At 35.5% G+C, this 18,665-nt stretch overlaps 1 protein-coding gene across 4 annotated transcripts in view; it reads right to left on the bottom strand.

The window, feature by feature from the left end:
• Positions 1–899: 899 nt before the first annotated feature.
• Positions 900–18,665, bottom strand: part of gabrb3 (gamma-aminobutyric acid type A receptor subunit beta3) — an 86,350-nt gene continuing 68,584 nt past the window's right edge. For 3 of the 4 annotated variants that reach the window (XM_058779538.1, XM_058779542.1, XM_058779541.1), the window contains 3 exons: positions 6,351–6,595; positions 4,774–4,854; positions 900–2,960 (listed from right to left, as the gene is read on the bottom strand). In XM_058779538.1, the coding sequence (XP_058635521.1) occupies positions 2,613–2,960; positions 4,774–4,854; positions 6,351–6,595 (674 nt within the window). In that variant the 3' untranslated portion in view covers positions 900–2,612. The remainder of the gene's footprint in view (positions 2,961–4,773; positions 4,855–6,350; positions 6,596–18,665) is intronic. The other variant, XM_058779540.1, reaches the window with a different exon arrangement.

Genomic DNA, 18,665 nt, shown 5'->3' with positions numbered 1-18,665 from the left:
CACTGATATATAACCAATAGTGCTGGGCAACAATTAATCGCGATTAATCATTTCCAAAATAAAAGTTTTTGTTTACATAATATATGTGTGTGTACTGTGTATATTTATTATGTATATATAAATACATACACATGTATATATTTAAGAAAAATATGTTATGCTTATATATATTAAAGAATGTAAATTATATGAATATAAATATATACATGTAAATATTTTCTAAATATATACTGTATGTGTGTGTCCTTAAATATACACAGTAAACACACATATATTATGTACACAAAAACTTTTATTTTGGATGCGATTAATCGCGATTAATCGTTGACCAGCACTAATAACCAAATATGTAACACGCTCTGTCATTTGAAATCATGAACTGTATGTCGAAAAATGCGATTATAAGCAAAATAAAACAACGATAATAATTAGATTCATTCTTGGCATTAATAACATTATTATTAACGAAACAATAAATGTCATTTTGATGCTTTTAACGTGGAGTGGAAGATTGATTAGTTCATATGCGGAAAGACATAAATGAACATTAGAAGGTGTTGAATGGTACAGCACATCTTATTGAAATCTATAAGCAGGGACGTGTTTATGTTAAGGGCGTAAACACGCCCCCATTTCATGAGACTTCACATTTACCTCAGGGAAGTCATTCCAATGTCCATAGCTCCTCAGTTATAGTTTGATATTTTTATTTCATTTATTTTTAAAGCATTCCTCTTCCCAGTACTTGGACTCATAAATACGTGTCCTACTTCAAATGATTGGGAGGAGGTATGCGTAATGATGTTGATAATGACAACAATTAAAATATATTAAAAACACCTCATCAGAATTTGAAATAAGGCAAAACCAATTACTTGAAAGAGTAAAGTTTATTCCATTTTCTCATATTGTCCTCAGGACATTCAGCCCTCATTTATCTAATTATTTAAACACATTTCATAAATAGAGATCTGGTCATTTGTGGGGTTGACTGTACAGAATAAAACCTCAGAAGTGAATATTAGAAAAAAAGAAAGAAAGAAATGGGTCACATGTGTGGATTATGGATTATATATTTACAACATACAATAGAAGAGGGAAGAAAAGTAATCAAAGAATTAATGAGCATCTACTGACACAATGCAACTGCAAAGCAACCTGTTAAAATGACATGTTAACAGCACACACGGGATATTTTAAAGAGATTTATAAATATGTTTAGATGATTTGCAAGCATGAGTATACAACATTACTCTCAACCAGATAGCAGTTTTCAGCCCCTGAAAAAGAGTAAGTGCATGTGACCGGTGGTAAAGAAATCTCCTAAAACAAAATCATATATCAGTGTAGAATCTCTAAATGCAAACAATATCATGCTGTCTAAATCTATGTAATCATTGTTGCTGTACACACGGATATAATACAAATTAATCACAACAAATATGATGTGAATACTGACAATCAGAAAGATTTGGGTCATTTTCATGTTGGAGGAGAACCTGAGACAAGTTGTGTATTGATGCCAACGTATAATTCCCTCAAATGCATTACGAGCTTTTCCATTTACCTTCAACGAAAATAACCTTCACCGGAAGGGAAGGAAATGAAGTGATGTGTTGTAAATGGGCCATACGATGTTTACATGAGGCCCACAATGATATCTAAAATGACTCAGGCATTCTTTAAAAAAATGGAGGGGAATAAAACACCCAAACCTCTCACTTGAAAATCATACAGTAATGCTACACATCTACTAACAAAAAGCAAAACACAATGTCAGGATTGTTCGTCTACTTATGCTTGATGTTCATGATGGCATCGTGGAAATCCTTTGCAGGCCCTGATTTAAATACTCCACATTTGCAGTGGTTTTTTTTGTTCTTTTTCTTCATTTTGATATCCTTGGAATGAGATAAGTGTACAATTATTATCTAATCTTACATGTACTGAAGCACTTTATATGATTGCAAAAAGTGGCGTATAATCATATCAACCCAAGGCGGATGGAAATCATGTTCCAAAAGCATATCATAACATGATTATATACAGTACAAACTTTGTCTAAATAAGATCATAACAGCAACGTTTAGTGCAGCTGATGTTTACGTAGCAAGCTTTGAAACTGAAGACATGATTTGACCTACATCCCTTGTTATATTGCATTTCCACAACTATATTAATCTCCTGTGCTCCAACCATAAAGATTTATTGGCATTTGCAATTAGCATCTTTCGATCAGAATAACACAGCAACATGTACAAATTAAAAACAGTTCTGAGTGCATCATGCGGAAGTCCTGTGGCTTCAAAAATTGCAACATGTATGTACAGAGATAGTCTTTAGAAAACTGATTTTGTGCATGTGTGAATGGGAATGTTAGAGTACATATGTACTGTATATGAGAATGGGTTTTGGTGCAGGTAGCATTCCCTCTGAACCCTTCACAACATCGCAAAGTTTCAATTGTAGAAAAACCTCGATATATATATGGCGTGTAAGTACGTCCCTTAAAAGTACGTCAGAGCAAAACAGAGCAAAAAAAAAAGTCTCTATTTTCCACTTGGCAACATGAAAAAATTTGAAGGGGCAAAAAACCCATTGACGTCTCAGGCCTAATTCACGTAATACAGCCAGTAGATCAAGTTGAAGAGAGAGAAAGCTGCAGGAAATATTATCCGTGACCATCGATCGATGGCGTTCACGTCTGTGAGGTCAGGGATTTTGATTTTGAGCTGGGAGGAGCGTCTGCGTAGCCGCGGTTTCTTGGACTGTGCGTTCCTGTCCATGCTGTGGCGGCCCTCAGGCCGTGCTGTGCTCTGTTTACGATACTGGATCCCTGAGTTATCGAACACCATTGAAGTGGAGTTACGAGCCTCGCTGACGCTGGTGGTGATCTCGTTCCCAGCCACCTCATTGTGGATCTCCAGAGTGGTCAGAAGGATATTTCCCTGGGAGTCCACCTGCAAGCAGAGACAATCCTGGTTACCACGTTTTTCTTTAACTCCATAAATCCTACTGTATTATATTTGATACGCAAATTTCTAAGGCCATGATCATATGATACTCATCAGGCTTTAAAGGGTTAAATAAATTGAACAGAACAAACAGTGATATTAAAAGGAAGTTATTCTATAAAGCTCCAAAAAGACATTATCAAAGCAAGGAAGCGTTTTTTTTAAAAAGTGGGGATTTGATGAATGAAGAGAGGTTAGTTAGACGAGTTACAATGGAGGTGAGTGCCTCATGTGTTCTTTGCACAAAAGTAAAAAACAACTAGCTTCATATGGCCATATTTTATCAAAGTCTTGTCATTTGAATAAGATTATTCAGTTACATTATGTAACCACTATATGGAATGCTCACTAGAAAAAATAATAATTATATATGTAAAGCACTGCCATAGACACATGCCCTAGACATTAATTACAGCTGAAGTGCTGGGCTCTCCAGTATAGCATACAGAATTGAACAGCACTCATTTTACAATCAAACATCAACACGCTAATGCATCATTGTTGCACCAATATGATAATGAGACGCTCTAAACAAGCCACAATTTCAAAAAGTAATATTCAGTATAATTAGGTTGTACAATTGTAATCTCAAATCATATTTAGATTATAAACGGCTGTTTTGTTAATGAGCTGAATCGGGACTACTGTAAAAAAAAAAAAGGAAAAAAAAAAGAGCAAGTTGCATAAGTTGGTAACCTCACAAGGATCATATTAGAAAGTAGAAGTTTTCATCTATAAGGTGAAGGTTTGAAACTGCAATGTAACCTGGACAATGTAAGAGCCCCAAAAAAGCAATATATTTGTCATATTCTAATTTAATCAATAAAAAGATGTTTGTTTATTGTATTGTGCACACACAGAACACAATTAATGTGGATTAATTAAAATAACAGTATGAAACAAGGGGGAAAAATGCTAAATGAAAAACAAGTTCAGGTTATCTCACAAGAGGAGGTCCCTCTGTGAGATTAATTGTTTATTTACGGTTACCTCAGAGTCTCTGCAGTAATAAATAATTCAGAAATACATTTTTGCAAAAATATCATTACAGCTCAAGCTCACGTTGTAACCTTGATCAGTGTCTGTGATGGGGTGAATGAGAGAACAGCAATACAACATGAGTGTAGTATATTGATGATGTGCACTGAACCAGAATGTTCAACTGAATGAAGAACATCACAAGTGGATTTCTGGTTCTTGCAGATCTTTCAGATGGACCAGAAATCACACCATTACATATGAAGATAGAAAAACAAAGAAACAAAAGCAAGATGGCAAAAAAAGAACTTTGGTGGTTCTCAACTGGTTTTGAATCAGGACCCAGATTTAAATTGATGTTAAAATGAAATGTCTCTAAAATCAAACATTGCAATTTATTGGCATTACATTAACTGCATTAGCAAAATTCAAAATAAAATAAAATCCAAAATTGATATGATAGAATAGTATAAAAAATACATTTAAGATGTTTTTTTGAATTTTGATGGTTTCATGCATACAGTAAGAAGACAGATTCTATATCTAATCTGACCATCTTCTACCAAGTGATTAAAACCATTGAATACTCAAGTCTTGGATATTAACAAAATGGGAAGCATTTTCTAGCTTTTAAAAGTTAATACACTTTTTTTCTTGCTGTGAGAACAAACATACATCCCGCCAGCTGAGAAACACTGTTATGCAGTAAAACTGTTGCTAGGAGGATTTCAGAAGGAAGCTTACAAATGTTGACAAAACAGTCAGCAATACACACACTCACCCCTCGTGAGTGACGGTGGCCTTGTACCTGATTGGACTGTTTAACAGATGATGGCTTGCAGTTGCCTCCCTCCTGAACAGACTGGTCAGAAAAACACAAACAAGAGTTTGTTCTTCATCTGCTTTAACCTCAAAAATCTCAACTTGAGTCTGGAATTTGTCTTGTGATTAAAAGAAAAAAATGACACATTTCGGGAAGTTGTTGTTGCGTAACTATTCACATGCAAATGACAGTGGTCATATTTCTCACACAACATTCCAGGAGTAAACATGCAGGAGGAATATTGACTTTCATCAGTACTAGGAGATTTCTTAAACTTAATAAAGAAATAAGTTCAGCATTTTCCAGGTCTCAAAACTGTACCGCTAGAAAAAGTGCAGCATGGAAGCAGCTTATACTTTGCAAAAATATTGCTTAATTTGATCATATTCACACCTCGTCTTAACCAGACACTATGTGATAAGATTCCAGCAACAAGCAATTTGTCACATCACAAATCAATCAATAATCAATCACAAATCACAGTCAATCACAAGAGCATGTGGGCAGGTTCTCTGCAAGTGTACTGCCCTTGCAACAAAATGGATAAGTACATAATTGAATTAATAAATATTAAAACATTTTAACATTATTAAATATACATAGGCTACTAAATGACTGATACAATCTTTGTAATGGAATACAGTTGTTTGTTCGTGTTTCCTTTATTTTCAAGATCTGAGGTAAATTATCCTGTCGTTTTCCACCTGGCTATAAAAATCATGCAAAATGATGCAATCATGCAAATGTTTTAGACACTTTTTTTTTAACATTGTATAAAGCACTTGAGGTTATCGTTGTCATTGTTTGTATGTTGTTGTTCCAGACTCGACGTCGCAGAAATAGAAACCGTTTCTAAAATAGAATTCTGTCATGCTTCACATCATGTCTGGTTAGGACATGTTTTTGGTTCATGGTTTATATTTATTTTTTATCAGTTATAAACCAGTGTTGCACAGTACTACCCTAAGTCGTCCAAAGCATTTTGAAGGCTACAAATATTTGAAGAGTTCATTTGCAAAAAACAATAAACGCCACTTTAAAAAAAAAAAAAAGAGCTGACTGCCGTGCATTATTCTCCACATATAGCGCGATCTGAACCCTAAACACGTTTTGTCAAAAAAGCCGGTATTGTCCACTTTCAAGGCATCGCAAGTTCACGTTTTACTGCAGAAGCCGATAAGCGCCCTTGTTGTTTTTGAACAGAAGCTGATAAATCCATTTTAGCGAATCAGCGCGCTTTATTCAGGTCAGGTGACATTGTTGCATTGTTACTTAATTCCGTAAGAATTTAATTATTTTTTATTTGCAACATTTTCGTAAACTTCATTACTGTTACTTAGAAACTTCACATTTGTGTTTTTTCCTCCTCTTCACTCATGCTATTGTATCGTATCCCCCAGAGCTATCATAACACAAACTTTTACAAAAATAAAAAAAATTAATAAATAAACAAAAATCTAACACGCTTACACTCTTCTTTAGCACACAATACAGTCATTCTCCAAACTGGCATTGCAATAGATAATGACTTTTACCTTGTTGCCGTCGTACTTGTTGCGGTCGTTAATGGCTTTCTCAGCTTTCTCAGCCAACTTTTTCTGCATCTGAGGCCCTCGTCCAAAGAAAATGTAGTTGACAAAAGCATATTCCAGCAGAGCCAAGAACACAAAGACGAAGCAGCCCATCAAATACATGTCTATGGCTTTGACATAGGGGATCTTGGGAAGTGTTTCTCTCAGGTGGGTGTTGATGGTGGTCATGGTCAGCACAGTGGTAATACCTGTATGGGAAAAAATTTATTTATTATTATTAATAATATTGAAATAATTTAAAATAAAAATGTAATAGTTGAGCAAAAATAAAAAAAAGTTACAATGTTGTTGCAAAAAAATTGTATGCAGCATACGAGTTAGAAGCACCATGAAGGTTAGTAAAATAATGACAGATTTTTCATTTTCGAGTGAGCTAACCATTGCAACGTATGGGCTATGAAGTACATGCAAACTTTAAGGTTTACACAGTCAGTCTCAGTACAACCAAGTGTAACTAATTTGAAAGTACAAGCTTATGGAAGGCAGAACACACTGACACTGAAATTTGAGGGAAGGACTCAGCCAGGGATGAAAGCGCTCTCATTTGACACCTCTGTTCCAACGCCCACCATGAATCTGGACTCTGAGAATGGGTGCCACAGATTGAGTGCTGTCACAATGTTTAAAATGCCAGATCCGAGCCCTGCTTAGTAAACGGAATTACACAACCACAACACTGTCAAATCTTGCTATGAATAATCCACTTACGATGGCAGAAGCCTGGTTAACTTCATAATTGATTGCAATACTAAATAAAATGCTGTTTTATCCCTTAACTGACAGTTTCCCAACCTCTAATTGCCACTACAAAGCCACAATGCTGCACCCTTTTGTATATTATGCATTATGTGAGCACTGACCTAATTAGTTGATTATATTGGATTCATTTGTACTGAGGCCAAATCTGAGAAATTGAGAATAACATACAGAGTATAAAACAGCATGACTGATCAACTTGGCCGCAGCTGAAGAGAAGAGCCCAGCACTGTTGTTGTTTTTTTTCCTTGAGTGTCTTCCTCCCTTTCCCCAAAGCTTTCCCAAATGCTATTCATATTTAATATAATGTCTTATATTATAGATTATATTATATAAATAGAAAAGTCAATAGCATTTTTCTATTTTCTATGCATTTTATTGATTCTATGCTGTGATACGCTATTCTGTTTATTGTGTGAGTCAGTCCTGAGTCAGTATCACTGTGAGTTCAAAGAGGAGCAATACTCCAACTGCTCAAACACCCACTCGGATATGTACAAACACACACACACACACACGCACGCACGCACACGCACACGCACACGCACGCACGCACGCACGCACGCGCACACACACAGAGAAGAGAACACAAATATACTGTTTGAACTTCCACTCTGTAAAATATCTCCATTATTTTTCCAATTTTTTTCCAAACAACAGGCATAATCTGTCATTATTCAAAGTCATTCATTCATTACTCATGTGTGGTGATTTTTGGGAAATGATGGTCATAGATAAGGTAGAGGAAGAGACTCTCTGACTGACATATAAAGCAACCTGCCACAATTCATACAGTTTTTAAGCACTTAAAAAAGACTATACCTCAATAATAGATTGGTGGCATTAAAAAGTATGTCATTCCATATTGTCTGTAGAGAAGCATAGTAGAACATTTTTACATTGTGTCTAAGAAAATTTGACATTGTACTAAGTGCCACAATGTCTATTTCACGAGATTGTGTGCCCATATAATCTTAGCATTAGTGGTAAACGGATTTGGCTTGACGTCTGCAATGGAGGGCTCAGAGAGACTATTCTATTCGAGCTCCAATAGTCTCCTTATAGACAGAATGATAAATGAAATAAATATGCATAAAGGAGGAGATGGGGAGGTGGAGGGATGCCGAAAGAACTAACAACGGAAGTGGTAAGAGGCTGTTTTTATACTCTGATATTAATTGGAAGATTAGATGGGCGTACTCCTCCCAAAATTACGTTAATAACTTCATATATTTTTGTAAGATTTGATGCGACTAACCTGACAAACTTTGACAAATCCAGCGATTATGTAATTGTCAAAAGTGCTTATCAACCGAGTAACTTGTAAATATGACTTTCATAAGGCACAATGATTAAAAAAATAAAAACCCTCCATGCCTTCACTCCCACGACTTGTGTGAAGTCAGCCAATCAGATTGGAGCTTGCCAGATTGAGAAAGTGCTTTCCAGTTTTGTGAGCAATATGCATCAGTCAGATGGTCAGTGAACAGACTGTGGGCGGTCTGAGGACGTGCCGTCTGAGAGTGAGACTAGTTGTGACATATCTTGATGTAACTTATCACTGCTTTTAAGGAGATTTCCTTAATGTCAAAACAAAAATCACTATCCTCGTGCAAACAATGTCAAAAAAATATTTGAGGTTAAAAACAGTTTCTTTAAAAAAAAAAAAAAAAAAAAAAAGGCTTTTAGTCCATGCAAAGAAAATTAATTAGATTAGATGTTTTTTGAACCCCAACGTTCATTAAAATATATTTGTTTGTGTTGTGTAAAAGAAAGTAACTCGAAGAGGCTGATGAAAGCACTTTCATTTTTAGGTGAACTATCCCTTTAACACGACCCTATGTGACATGTCTGCTCTGCATATTTAGTAGTTCTACCTTTCTGCAAATCTCATTTTCAGATTAGACATAAATCTGCTTTACGAATGTCGGCTCCCGGTTAATACTGCCACTCAAATCACCGTGTTTGTTGCTGACTCTGCTGTAGCTGTGGTGGGACATAAGTGTGAATATGCCTGACTGGAGCAAGAAATGAAACTGTCAATATTTCTGTTGCCCTGCAAAGGGCCGACCTCTTTTGCAACAAACACAGCAAGACTCCATCATAGCTGAGCTAATTTCTCAAACAAACTGCCAACTTCCTTGCCAAACCACATTGCAAAACTACAACGAAGTGATGAGCGTACATCCTGACTATGCAACGTGATCTCATGATAATTCGTATGTATTTTATGTAAAATGTGGTTCTATGAAACGTACATTTACTTACGTTTTTACAGGCACTACAACATACAATACTGATGAATTTTCAGCATCTAAACATACAAATACTTATGTTTTTTTAGCATTTAAATGTACAAAACTGACATATGACGACATCTAAAAATGAATCCTTATGAATATTGAAATCGCAGCATTAATTTTATTAGTTGTTTTTAGTTGTCATATCAATTACCTTGTTTTCAATTGCGTTATTCAATTGTTTACTCGTTTACTTAATAAAAAATGATAACATTTTGTTTTGTGTGATTTCTGCTGCCAGCTCGTTTCCAAGAATAGGCCTACATAATGTTAAACAAGACTTCACTTTAAACCTTAAAATAAATAACATTTGCAATCGTTTAACCTTTACTTGTCATGTAATGTTTACTTTGTTTGCCATGGGCCACAAAAGGTGTTTTCTCCGACATGCTGTGACTGACAATAGAACTATTAAAAAAACCCCACCAAAAACGCAACAATTATGAAATGAAACAATTTTTATATGTGCGCTGTAATCCAGATCTTCAGAATCCAAGTCTTTATTCTGCGATCTTCATCTCCATCCCGAGCAGCGAGTCCAGCGACCGTAAACAGCAAAGCCCGCGCTGACTGACGTGCTCGTTACCAATTCAAATGTTTTATGGCAGGATAATCGAATGCTCATTGGCTCATTACTTTTGGTAGTGCTTTTGACATTTTTGCAATAAATAAATGATTGTAATTGCATTTATCTGTCTGTCATGCTTTTCTTATACTGTACAGAAATGTTTAGGTTTATAGGTAGGAGTGGGATTAGCGACTATAAAAATATTTTAATGCTATATTGTTACTGGTTATTTTCCTGCATATTTCGGTCAATTGCGTTTTTTATCCTTTTATATTCGCTATAAAATGTGACCCTGGACCACAAAACCAGTCTTAAGTCGCTGGGGTATATTTGTAGCAATAGCCAAAAATACATTGTACGGGTCAAAATTATCGATTTTTCTTTTATGCCAAAAATCATTAGGATATTAAGTAAAGATCATGTTCCGTGAAGATATTTTGTAAATTTCTTACCGTAAATATATCAAAACTTTTTTGATTAGTAATATGCATTGCTAAGAACTTCATTTGGACAACTTTAAAGGCGATTTTCTCAACATTTTGATTTTTTTGCACCCTCAGATTCCAGATTTTCAAATAGTTGTATCTCTGCCAAATATTGTGCGATCCTAACAAACCATACATCAATGGAAAGCTTATTTATTCAGCTTATGTATAAATCTCAATATCGAAAAATTTACACTTAAGACTGGTTTTGTGGTCCAGGGTCACAAATGAGTAGGTTAAGGTTTGAGGGTAGGTTAAGGGGTCTAAAAATCTAAATTGCTTATTAATAAAATGATAAAAATGCATATTCGCTGTAAAATGGGTAGGTTTAGGTTTGGGGGTAGGTTAAGGGGTCTAAAAATCTAAATCTCTTATTGATAAAATGATAAAAATGCATTGATACGAATATCTTAATGATATAAAAGATATGTATATATTTTTACGTTTTTTAGCTGAAAATACGTATCGATTTGTACGTTTTAAATGTTGAAATACGTCTAAATTGTATGTTTTAGCATCAATAAAACGTGCTTTTAAATGTTATGTATTAATACCTAACGTTACGTATAAACATGAGACCAGGCTGGACTATGACAAGCCTGATCATAGCTTAGATCTCGAGCACTAAAGTTACAGACCGTTACTTTGGGGTTTTCCTCTAATTAAAGTGTAATTAGTGCAGGGCAGTATGCTTTACAGGGGACCTTGTCCCCGTCACATTCACATTCCCTAAGGAATGCCGTTACCTCGTTAACGAGAAAAGGGTCTCGTCTACTGACTGCAAAGCAGCCATGTCCTAGTTTCGACTCGGAGCAGCATCACATTAACATTTAAAGTTACATTAAGCACAATTCCTGGAATTACAATCCAGGCACTTTTCAACCGAGACTCTGACTGCCCAGAACATCTCGAATAGTGGATTTTAAAAGAATGTACATGATTTTCTTATTTTCTCTTGTCTCCTGACTATTTAAATGGCTTTAATAATTTAGTGTTAACCCTAATGCTGTAGAGAACAGGTTTCCCTCTGAATAAAGTGATTTTTGTACAGAATTTTGAGGTGAACATCTTTTACGTTCATATACATTATGCATATTCTTTAACAGTGTTTTTAATTAAAAATTTTATTGCACTGGGTATAAATTAGCACTATGAATCAAGTAAAGCGATGCAGTAACTAATGTCTGCTGACTTTATGTAGTCTAAATGCACATTTTCATCTAAACTATTTTTTAAAGGGGTCATCGCATGCAAAATTCACTTTTCAAGTTGTTTGAACATAAATGTGTGTTGGAAGTGTGTGTACACATCCATCCTATAATGATAAAAATCCACCCAGTGTTTTTTTTTAAATCCCTATTTTAAAATCCCCTTTCTCAAATCAGGCTGTTCTGAGTTTCCTGTCAGAATGACATAGTTCTGTACAGGCCGCTCCCACGATAGTTGCTTGACAAGGCCGTCTTACCTTACAGCCCTGAGTGAGCTGAGAGCTGTCTGCCATTGTGCCGACTCTGGTGCAGGGGAAGACAAGATGTTTCCGATTAAGCGATTGAGGTGTTTTGTTGTTGGATGTAATAATGAATATAGCAGTGTTCATTTACTCCTGACATCTGAGCCGCTGAAGACGCAGAGGATTAACGTTACTTTCGCTTTGAAGGGAATGCACCCCCTGATCTGCCTAAATGCGTTTTTGTTTGTGCGAATCATTCGTGATCCAGCCTCACCTACAGAAGAAGTGAGTATAAGGTTTTTTTAATTAATTAATAAAAATTTTTATGAATCTTTGCAAATCGCCTTTCCTAATAATGTGCTAGTTAGCCAGTTTCGCGGCTGAAGTTCACAGTCTGCTCATCACCGCATGTAAGAGAGGGGCGGGGTCAACAGAGCTCATTAGCATTTAAAGCAACATGGACTAGAATGGCTTGCTAAAAACAGAGCTGATTTTGACAGGTTTAAAAAGGTGTTTTTTACACTACTGTTGAGAAATTTTAAGCAAAGTATGTTATGTCAACTTGTGCAAAATGGGCATCCGATGACCCTTACTGCACTTAAACAGTAATATTGTGAAATATTACATATTTAAATAATTGTTTTCTATTTTAATATATTTTAAAATGCAACTTATTCCTGTGATGGCAAAGCTGAATTTTCAGCAGCCAACAGTCTTCAGTGTGACAACTTTTTGAAAGTTCAGCATTTACTTGAAATTGAAATTAATGTAACAATGTAAATTTACTTCAGTTCAATTGAATGCAAGAATGAAACCTATTGACCCATAACCTTTGAACATTACATGAATAATGTGTATATTATTCTATAACACATTTATCTAATTTATAGTCATTGTTTTATATGTAATTTTATAAAGCAATACTTACCCCTAGTGTTGCTGCAGATTGGTTAAGAATCACTGGTCTTTAGAATCAATGACCATCTGTCATAAATTTATGTAATCTCACAGAATTAACTTTACATACCACCATCCAATGTTCTACAAAAAGGTGAGCTGTCACAGAACTGCACAAAATAGTCAACTAAAATTAGCATGTCTAGCCTCTCAGACCTTTTATTCACAAGCTTTATTACTGGAGTTGAATATTAGAATGTAGAATACAATTTAACAACCAGAGACCAAAGAAAATGGTCAACACTACACTCCCACAGTGCGTTCACTGTAAAGGCCTGAGTCCCCAGAGTGAGAGAGGACATGTGTGGGCAGATGGATGCCTGTCCTAGCTTACATAAACTCAAAAGCAGCATTCTGGTGTGAAGAAGAGGGCTGTACGTGGAGCACATTGCATTGATTTGTGCATGACCAGGTCACAGCAAGGGAGGATCAAACTCAGCTCTGCACAGAGTTCAGCGCAGAGGAGTTACCTAACCAGAACAAACATCTACCTTCACACAGACCTGTCTGCAGTGAATAGTGTGGGATGTCGTTCTTTTGAGTTAGACTTTTGAAAGTGAAATGCACTCACTTTCGGAAAGCACTCAAGATCTATTTCGGACTATTTTCAGGCACTTTGACCAGATGCGTTTAGTTAAAGTTCCTTTAAAGAAATAGTTCACCCAAAAATGAAAACTTTGTCTTTATATGACTTACCTTCATGTAATTCCAAACCTGTGCAGTACTGCATCTACTATACAAAGCAAAAGGCGAATTTTTGAAGGCTAATCATTTCAATACTATGAAAGGGAAGATAGTAAATTTCCAAAATGAGAGAAAAAAAAAAAAGTATTATAAAAGTGGTAAAAATTATTTGTGTGCTATATTTCAGATCTTCTAAAGCCACATGTTGCTGTAAATAAGAACTTAATTGACTTGCCTGGTTAAATAAAGGTTAATGATAGCTTTGTGTGAGGAGGAACAGATCAAAATAATACAATATTCACTGAAAATCTTGACATCTGTCCTGGAAGAAGCAGCAACTCATAAATGAATTGTTATTTTGAGTCCAATCTGTTCAATAAGTCTGTTGATCCAGTGCACAAAAACTTTCTGAATGATTTGTTCAAGAACTGACTTCATCAGACAAAGCTATGATGATTTGTTAAGACAACTGATATTATTTAGTGCTTTTTCTGATTCTTGAAAGATTCGGTCCCCATTCATTATAATTCCATTGAGAAAGAGAAACTAGTACATTACATAAAATTTGTGTTCCAAGAAAGAGGTGGTTTCATACAGGCTTGGAATGACATTGGGGTGACTAAATGATGACATAACTTTCATGTTTTGGTCAACTATTCATTTGTATAATCAGTAAATTCAGCGGCCATCTTGGTAACATCTTTGGGCTGAATCATAAAAAGTGGCTGATTAATATTAGAATGGAGCCAGACACAATGCAAGTTTGCTAAAATTATAATAAATAAATAAATACTGCCTAAATAGGTAATTGGCAATTGGTCATTTTAACGAGACTATGAATGTACATGAAAAAAAATCTAAAAGGCTGGACTACAAATACAACTCGCAATATGCTCTGCTTTAGTCATTAGCCAGTCTTGAGATCTTACTGTATAATAATCTCCTCTGAAAATCTGCACGCCTGACCACGTCAGCAAAACAATCGGAAGGCATCAATGAAACATCATCTACATCATTCAATATATTTGCTTCTTGCATCATTTGATAACTTCCTTTATGAAGTGAATCAAGTCTTTAAGTGTGCTGCAGTAATGCAGTGCGAGATACAGGGCCGAGGCTGGGCCGGATGTGGCTGCAGAGAATAGATGGAGTCAGCGAGCAGTGGGAGGCGGCGAGACAGAGGCATTCAAGGCAGAGATTCATCTGTGCTGCAGCATGCCTTGGGATTGAAATGGAAGTTAAATGTAATTGTTTTCTAGCTGCATTGATCCCTTTGTTTTCATTTGGCTGCCTGGCTGTGGGAGGACAGCAGAAAAAGACAAAGAAAAAGAGGAATAGAAACAGAGAGAGAAAGAGAGAGTAAGAAAATAGATAGACGGGGGTGGGGGCCTTGTAATGATGCGTAGAGGCAGGTGAGATGGGTGGTATATGTGTGGGGGACCCAGGAGACTCCTTCCTCCTAGCGTAAAGTGTTCTCATTTCTCCGCTTAACATGGTTAATGAGGACAATTTCCCTAAAGAAGGCCCATATCCAACATATCACATCCATCTCAAAGAGCCGCACCTGGGTGCATGAACAAACACACTCTCGCACACATTAAACATGTGATTAAAAAAAATATATTGTACTGCGCTCTGTGATCTATCTCTGTGATTTAAAAATGCCCAGATGATAATATTGTACATACACTGAAGTCTCTTCAGCAGAAGCTTGTGTAAGTCTGAGCTCATATGCTCTGAGTTTGCTGTCCACATAGGCAGTGAGACTGAAATTTAGTTTAAAAGCCGCTCGCAGTAACTCTGTTTCACAACCGAGAAAGCTGCCTTGCTGTCAATTGTCTAAATAGGCATGCACCTCCTAGGCAGCATACTGACTGAAATGGAACAAGCTGCTCATAATTTAAACCAGTTATTATTAAATGAAACCATATATACAACATTCATAATTTGTGGTAAGATTTGCTAATGTTTTTGAAAGATGTCTCTCCTGCTGCATTTATTTGATAAAAAATACATTAGTATTGTTCAAATATTATTACAACTTTAATTAATATATTTTAAAACTTAATTTATTCCTGTGATGAAAAAACTTTTTTTTTCACAAGCATTTTGAATGGGTCAATAAAAATGTATGATGAAACTAAATCACTAAAAGGAATCAGAATTTAACCAGTGTACAATTTAGGAATATTTATTTTTGGATCCTTTTTTGCTCGTCATAAGTTTGTGTTAAAAGTAGTGCTGTCAATCGATTAAAATTTTTTATCGCGTTAATCACAGTCGTGGACTGTGATTAATCATGATTAAATCACAAATTTAAAATACTAGGATTTACCTGTAAATGTGTTGAAATAAAGATGCATGACAAACTAGTTTAAGGAAACAGAACCTTTCACACTTCCGCCAGGTATGAGACATAATCCTTATTATTCTTTTATCATTATTCTTTTGTTTTTATTCAGCCATTATCAGCCTTTATACTGGCAATAAAACGTTTACCAAGCCACATCGCTTCAATCCCAGTATACATTTACCCAACTATTATCAAAAGTATTTCTACATAAATACAACAAAACATTTTCTTGCGACCTTACATGAAGTATTATGACAAAATGCATTATGAAGAAGAATTGGACCTGTTCTGCAGGTGCATTAGAGCTAACATTAGCATCATGCTTCATAAGACTGTTTATGAGATTAATAGTATACTTTTCACTTTTCAAGAAAATCACATACAAATATCCTATCATAATCGTGTGTTTATTATCTTATATAATCTATAGTGGCTGTTGTTTATTTCTGCTGTGTAAAAGCCTTAACATGTGCTCTGGCTGAAACTCACGTTGTTTGTGATGTTACAACTGCCTCTCCGTTCTTAAGTTGCCAGGGATACATTCCAAGTATAATACACATTAGTAAAAAGATCTATTTGAACTGCAAAAAAACCCGCAACCCACGGCTCTGTAATTTTTCCCGCGACTGTATTTTCAAAATAGGCCACTTGTGCCGTTACCCTGGCAACACTGGTTCGCTGTACCCTCATCACACATGATAGATAACCTTCTGCGCTGCGATGACGGGAAGAAGTTGGGGTCAAACCTTATCAAGCGATTAATTTGCGCTAAAAAAAAATATTAACGCGTTCAATTTTTTTAGATTAATCGCACGTGTTAACGCGTTAACGTTGACACCCCTAGTTAAAAGTAGCTAGTTGCTGGAGAAGTGACGCCCTTTTTTGTGAACTGTCTCTCTATTGAAAAATGTAGTAAGTAAGCCACACATATTGTCACGGTGCGTATGAGGGAACGAGGAGACGAAGAGATAATCTTCACAATAAGCAGACTTTAATCATAAACCAAAGAGAATCGCACACTGAAACAAGGTATGACCATAGACGCCGAACAAAGAACTCTGAAAAAAACAATTCCTGAGCCTGAACTTTTTTCCGGGGGTGGGGCAGCGCAGCACATGCAAAGCATGTAAAGACTGTGGCAACTTTAACATTTGAAAGGATACTATTGCAAGGTTATTGCTTTCCTTATTCAAAAAGATTTTTTTTCATGAATATATGGTTCATGAAAGCGAATGAAAGCTATATCATACACTTGGAAAATTATGAGCTATATCACTGCTTATCAACACTAGGGGTGTGACAATACACTTAGCTCACGAGATAAGACAAAATACAGTTACTTAGTTCACTAGAACGAGACAATATTTTAACACTATTTTAAAGAAATTTTCAATGACAAAATATTTGTCTTTTAATTACAAAAAGTAAAACAATGTAGTTGTATTTTGAAATATTTTAACTAATCTAGGGCTGTAACTAATTACTATTTTGGTAATCAAATAATCTACTGATTATTTTGACAATTGAGTAATCTGATATTTTTTAGTAACACAAATAGACCTAAGTGAAAACCAGGCTTTAGTATGACTATTTATATATAAACTAACAATGAGGCAATAATTGGCTCAAACAAAATATCAAAACCAAGTAATTACATGGTTTTATTGAACAGCACTGTTAAAATACATAATGCAATATGCCTATACAGAATATGAACATAACCTACTGTACTTAAGTACATTATATATTATAACAAATACCTGCAGAGGGCGCCAACGGCCTGGTGACGTTTCACTTTACAGTGTGATTAAACAATGTTTAAATCCATTAAATTTTAATATTTGGCTACATGCAACTTTTATTTTGAAATCGCTATGTACAATAAATGGCATATTTAGAAATAGGTTGATGTATTCTCCTGTGTTGGCAAAGGTTTATAAATGATTTAGGTTACAAATCTAGTGAGACAATGCACAATGTTTTCCCAGATGAACGTTAAGCAGTTCAAATTCACAGCATATGCAGAGGAAGAGTTTAACCCCTTTCACACATACAGTCTTTACTGGTAAATTACTGGTAAGAGATCATGTGTGAACAGAACCTTTTCAAAAATCCCGGTAAATTTGTTCTGGCAATCATATCGCTCTTATGGAGATGACATGATTACTCTGAGCTGTTTACAAAGATCCGCTGCTTTTTAATTCGTTTTTATAAGTATAAATATGCGCTAGATGGACATCTTTCGTGTCGTGCTTCTCCATTCACCAGGGCTGCGACTCTGCAATTGGATACTATTATGCACATCACAAAAAAATCTGATTGGCTAGTAATGTTAGTTTGATTGAGAGTGAAATATGTGCTCCTCTCATACAATTGGTAGGCGAACTCATGGACTCGAAAGTGATATCAACTAGTTTTTTTTATTTTATTTTTAAATGTATGATTATTTTTTTCCACAGCCAAACGTTGCACGCCGGACATCAGGCACGGTGCCGGAGAACTTTAAGCCCAGCAAAACACTCTATAAGTGTCTTCTTTAGGCGTAATCACGTGCGGTGATACATATACTAACCAGGGCCTCTGTTCATTTCAGACATTCAGAACCAAATTTTGTTTACCAGCATCCGCATATTTTGTCTTTCTTCAATTATGTTCTGCTCTCAAAGTGTATCGAGGTCCTTGGGCATCTCCCATCTCCTCTCATC

Source organism: Onychostoma macrolepis, chromosome 06 (genome assembly GCF_012432095.1).
Source record: "Onychostoma macrolepis isolate SWU-2019 chromosome 06, ASM1243209v1, whole genome shotgun sequence".
Classification (NCBI taxonomy): Eukaryota; Metazoa; Chordata; class Actinopteri; order Cypriniformes; family Cyprinidae; genus Onychostoma; species Onychostoma macrolepis.
Note: the sequence above shows the minus strand (reverse complement) of the source record. Positions and strands in the feature narration are given on the sequence as shown.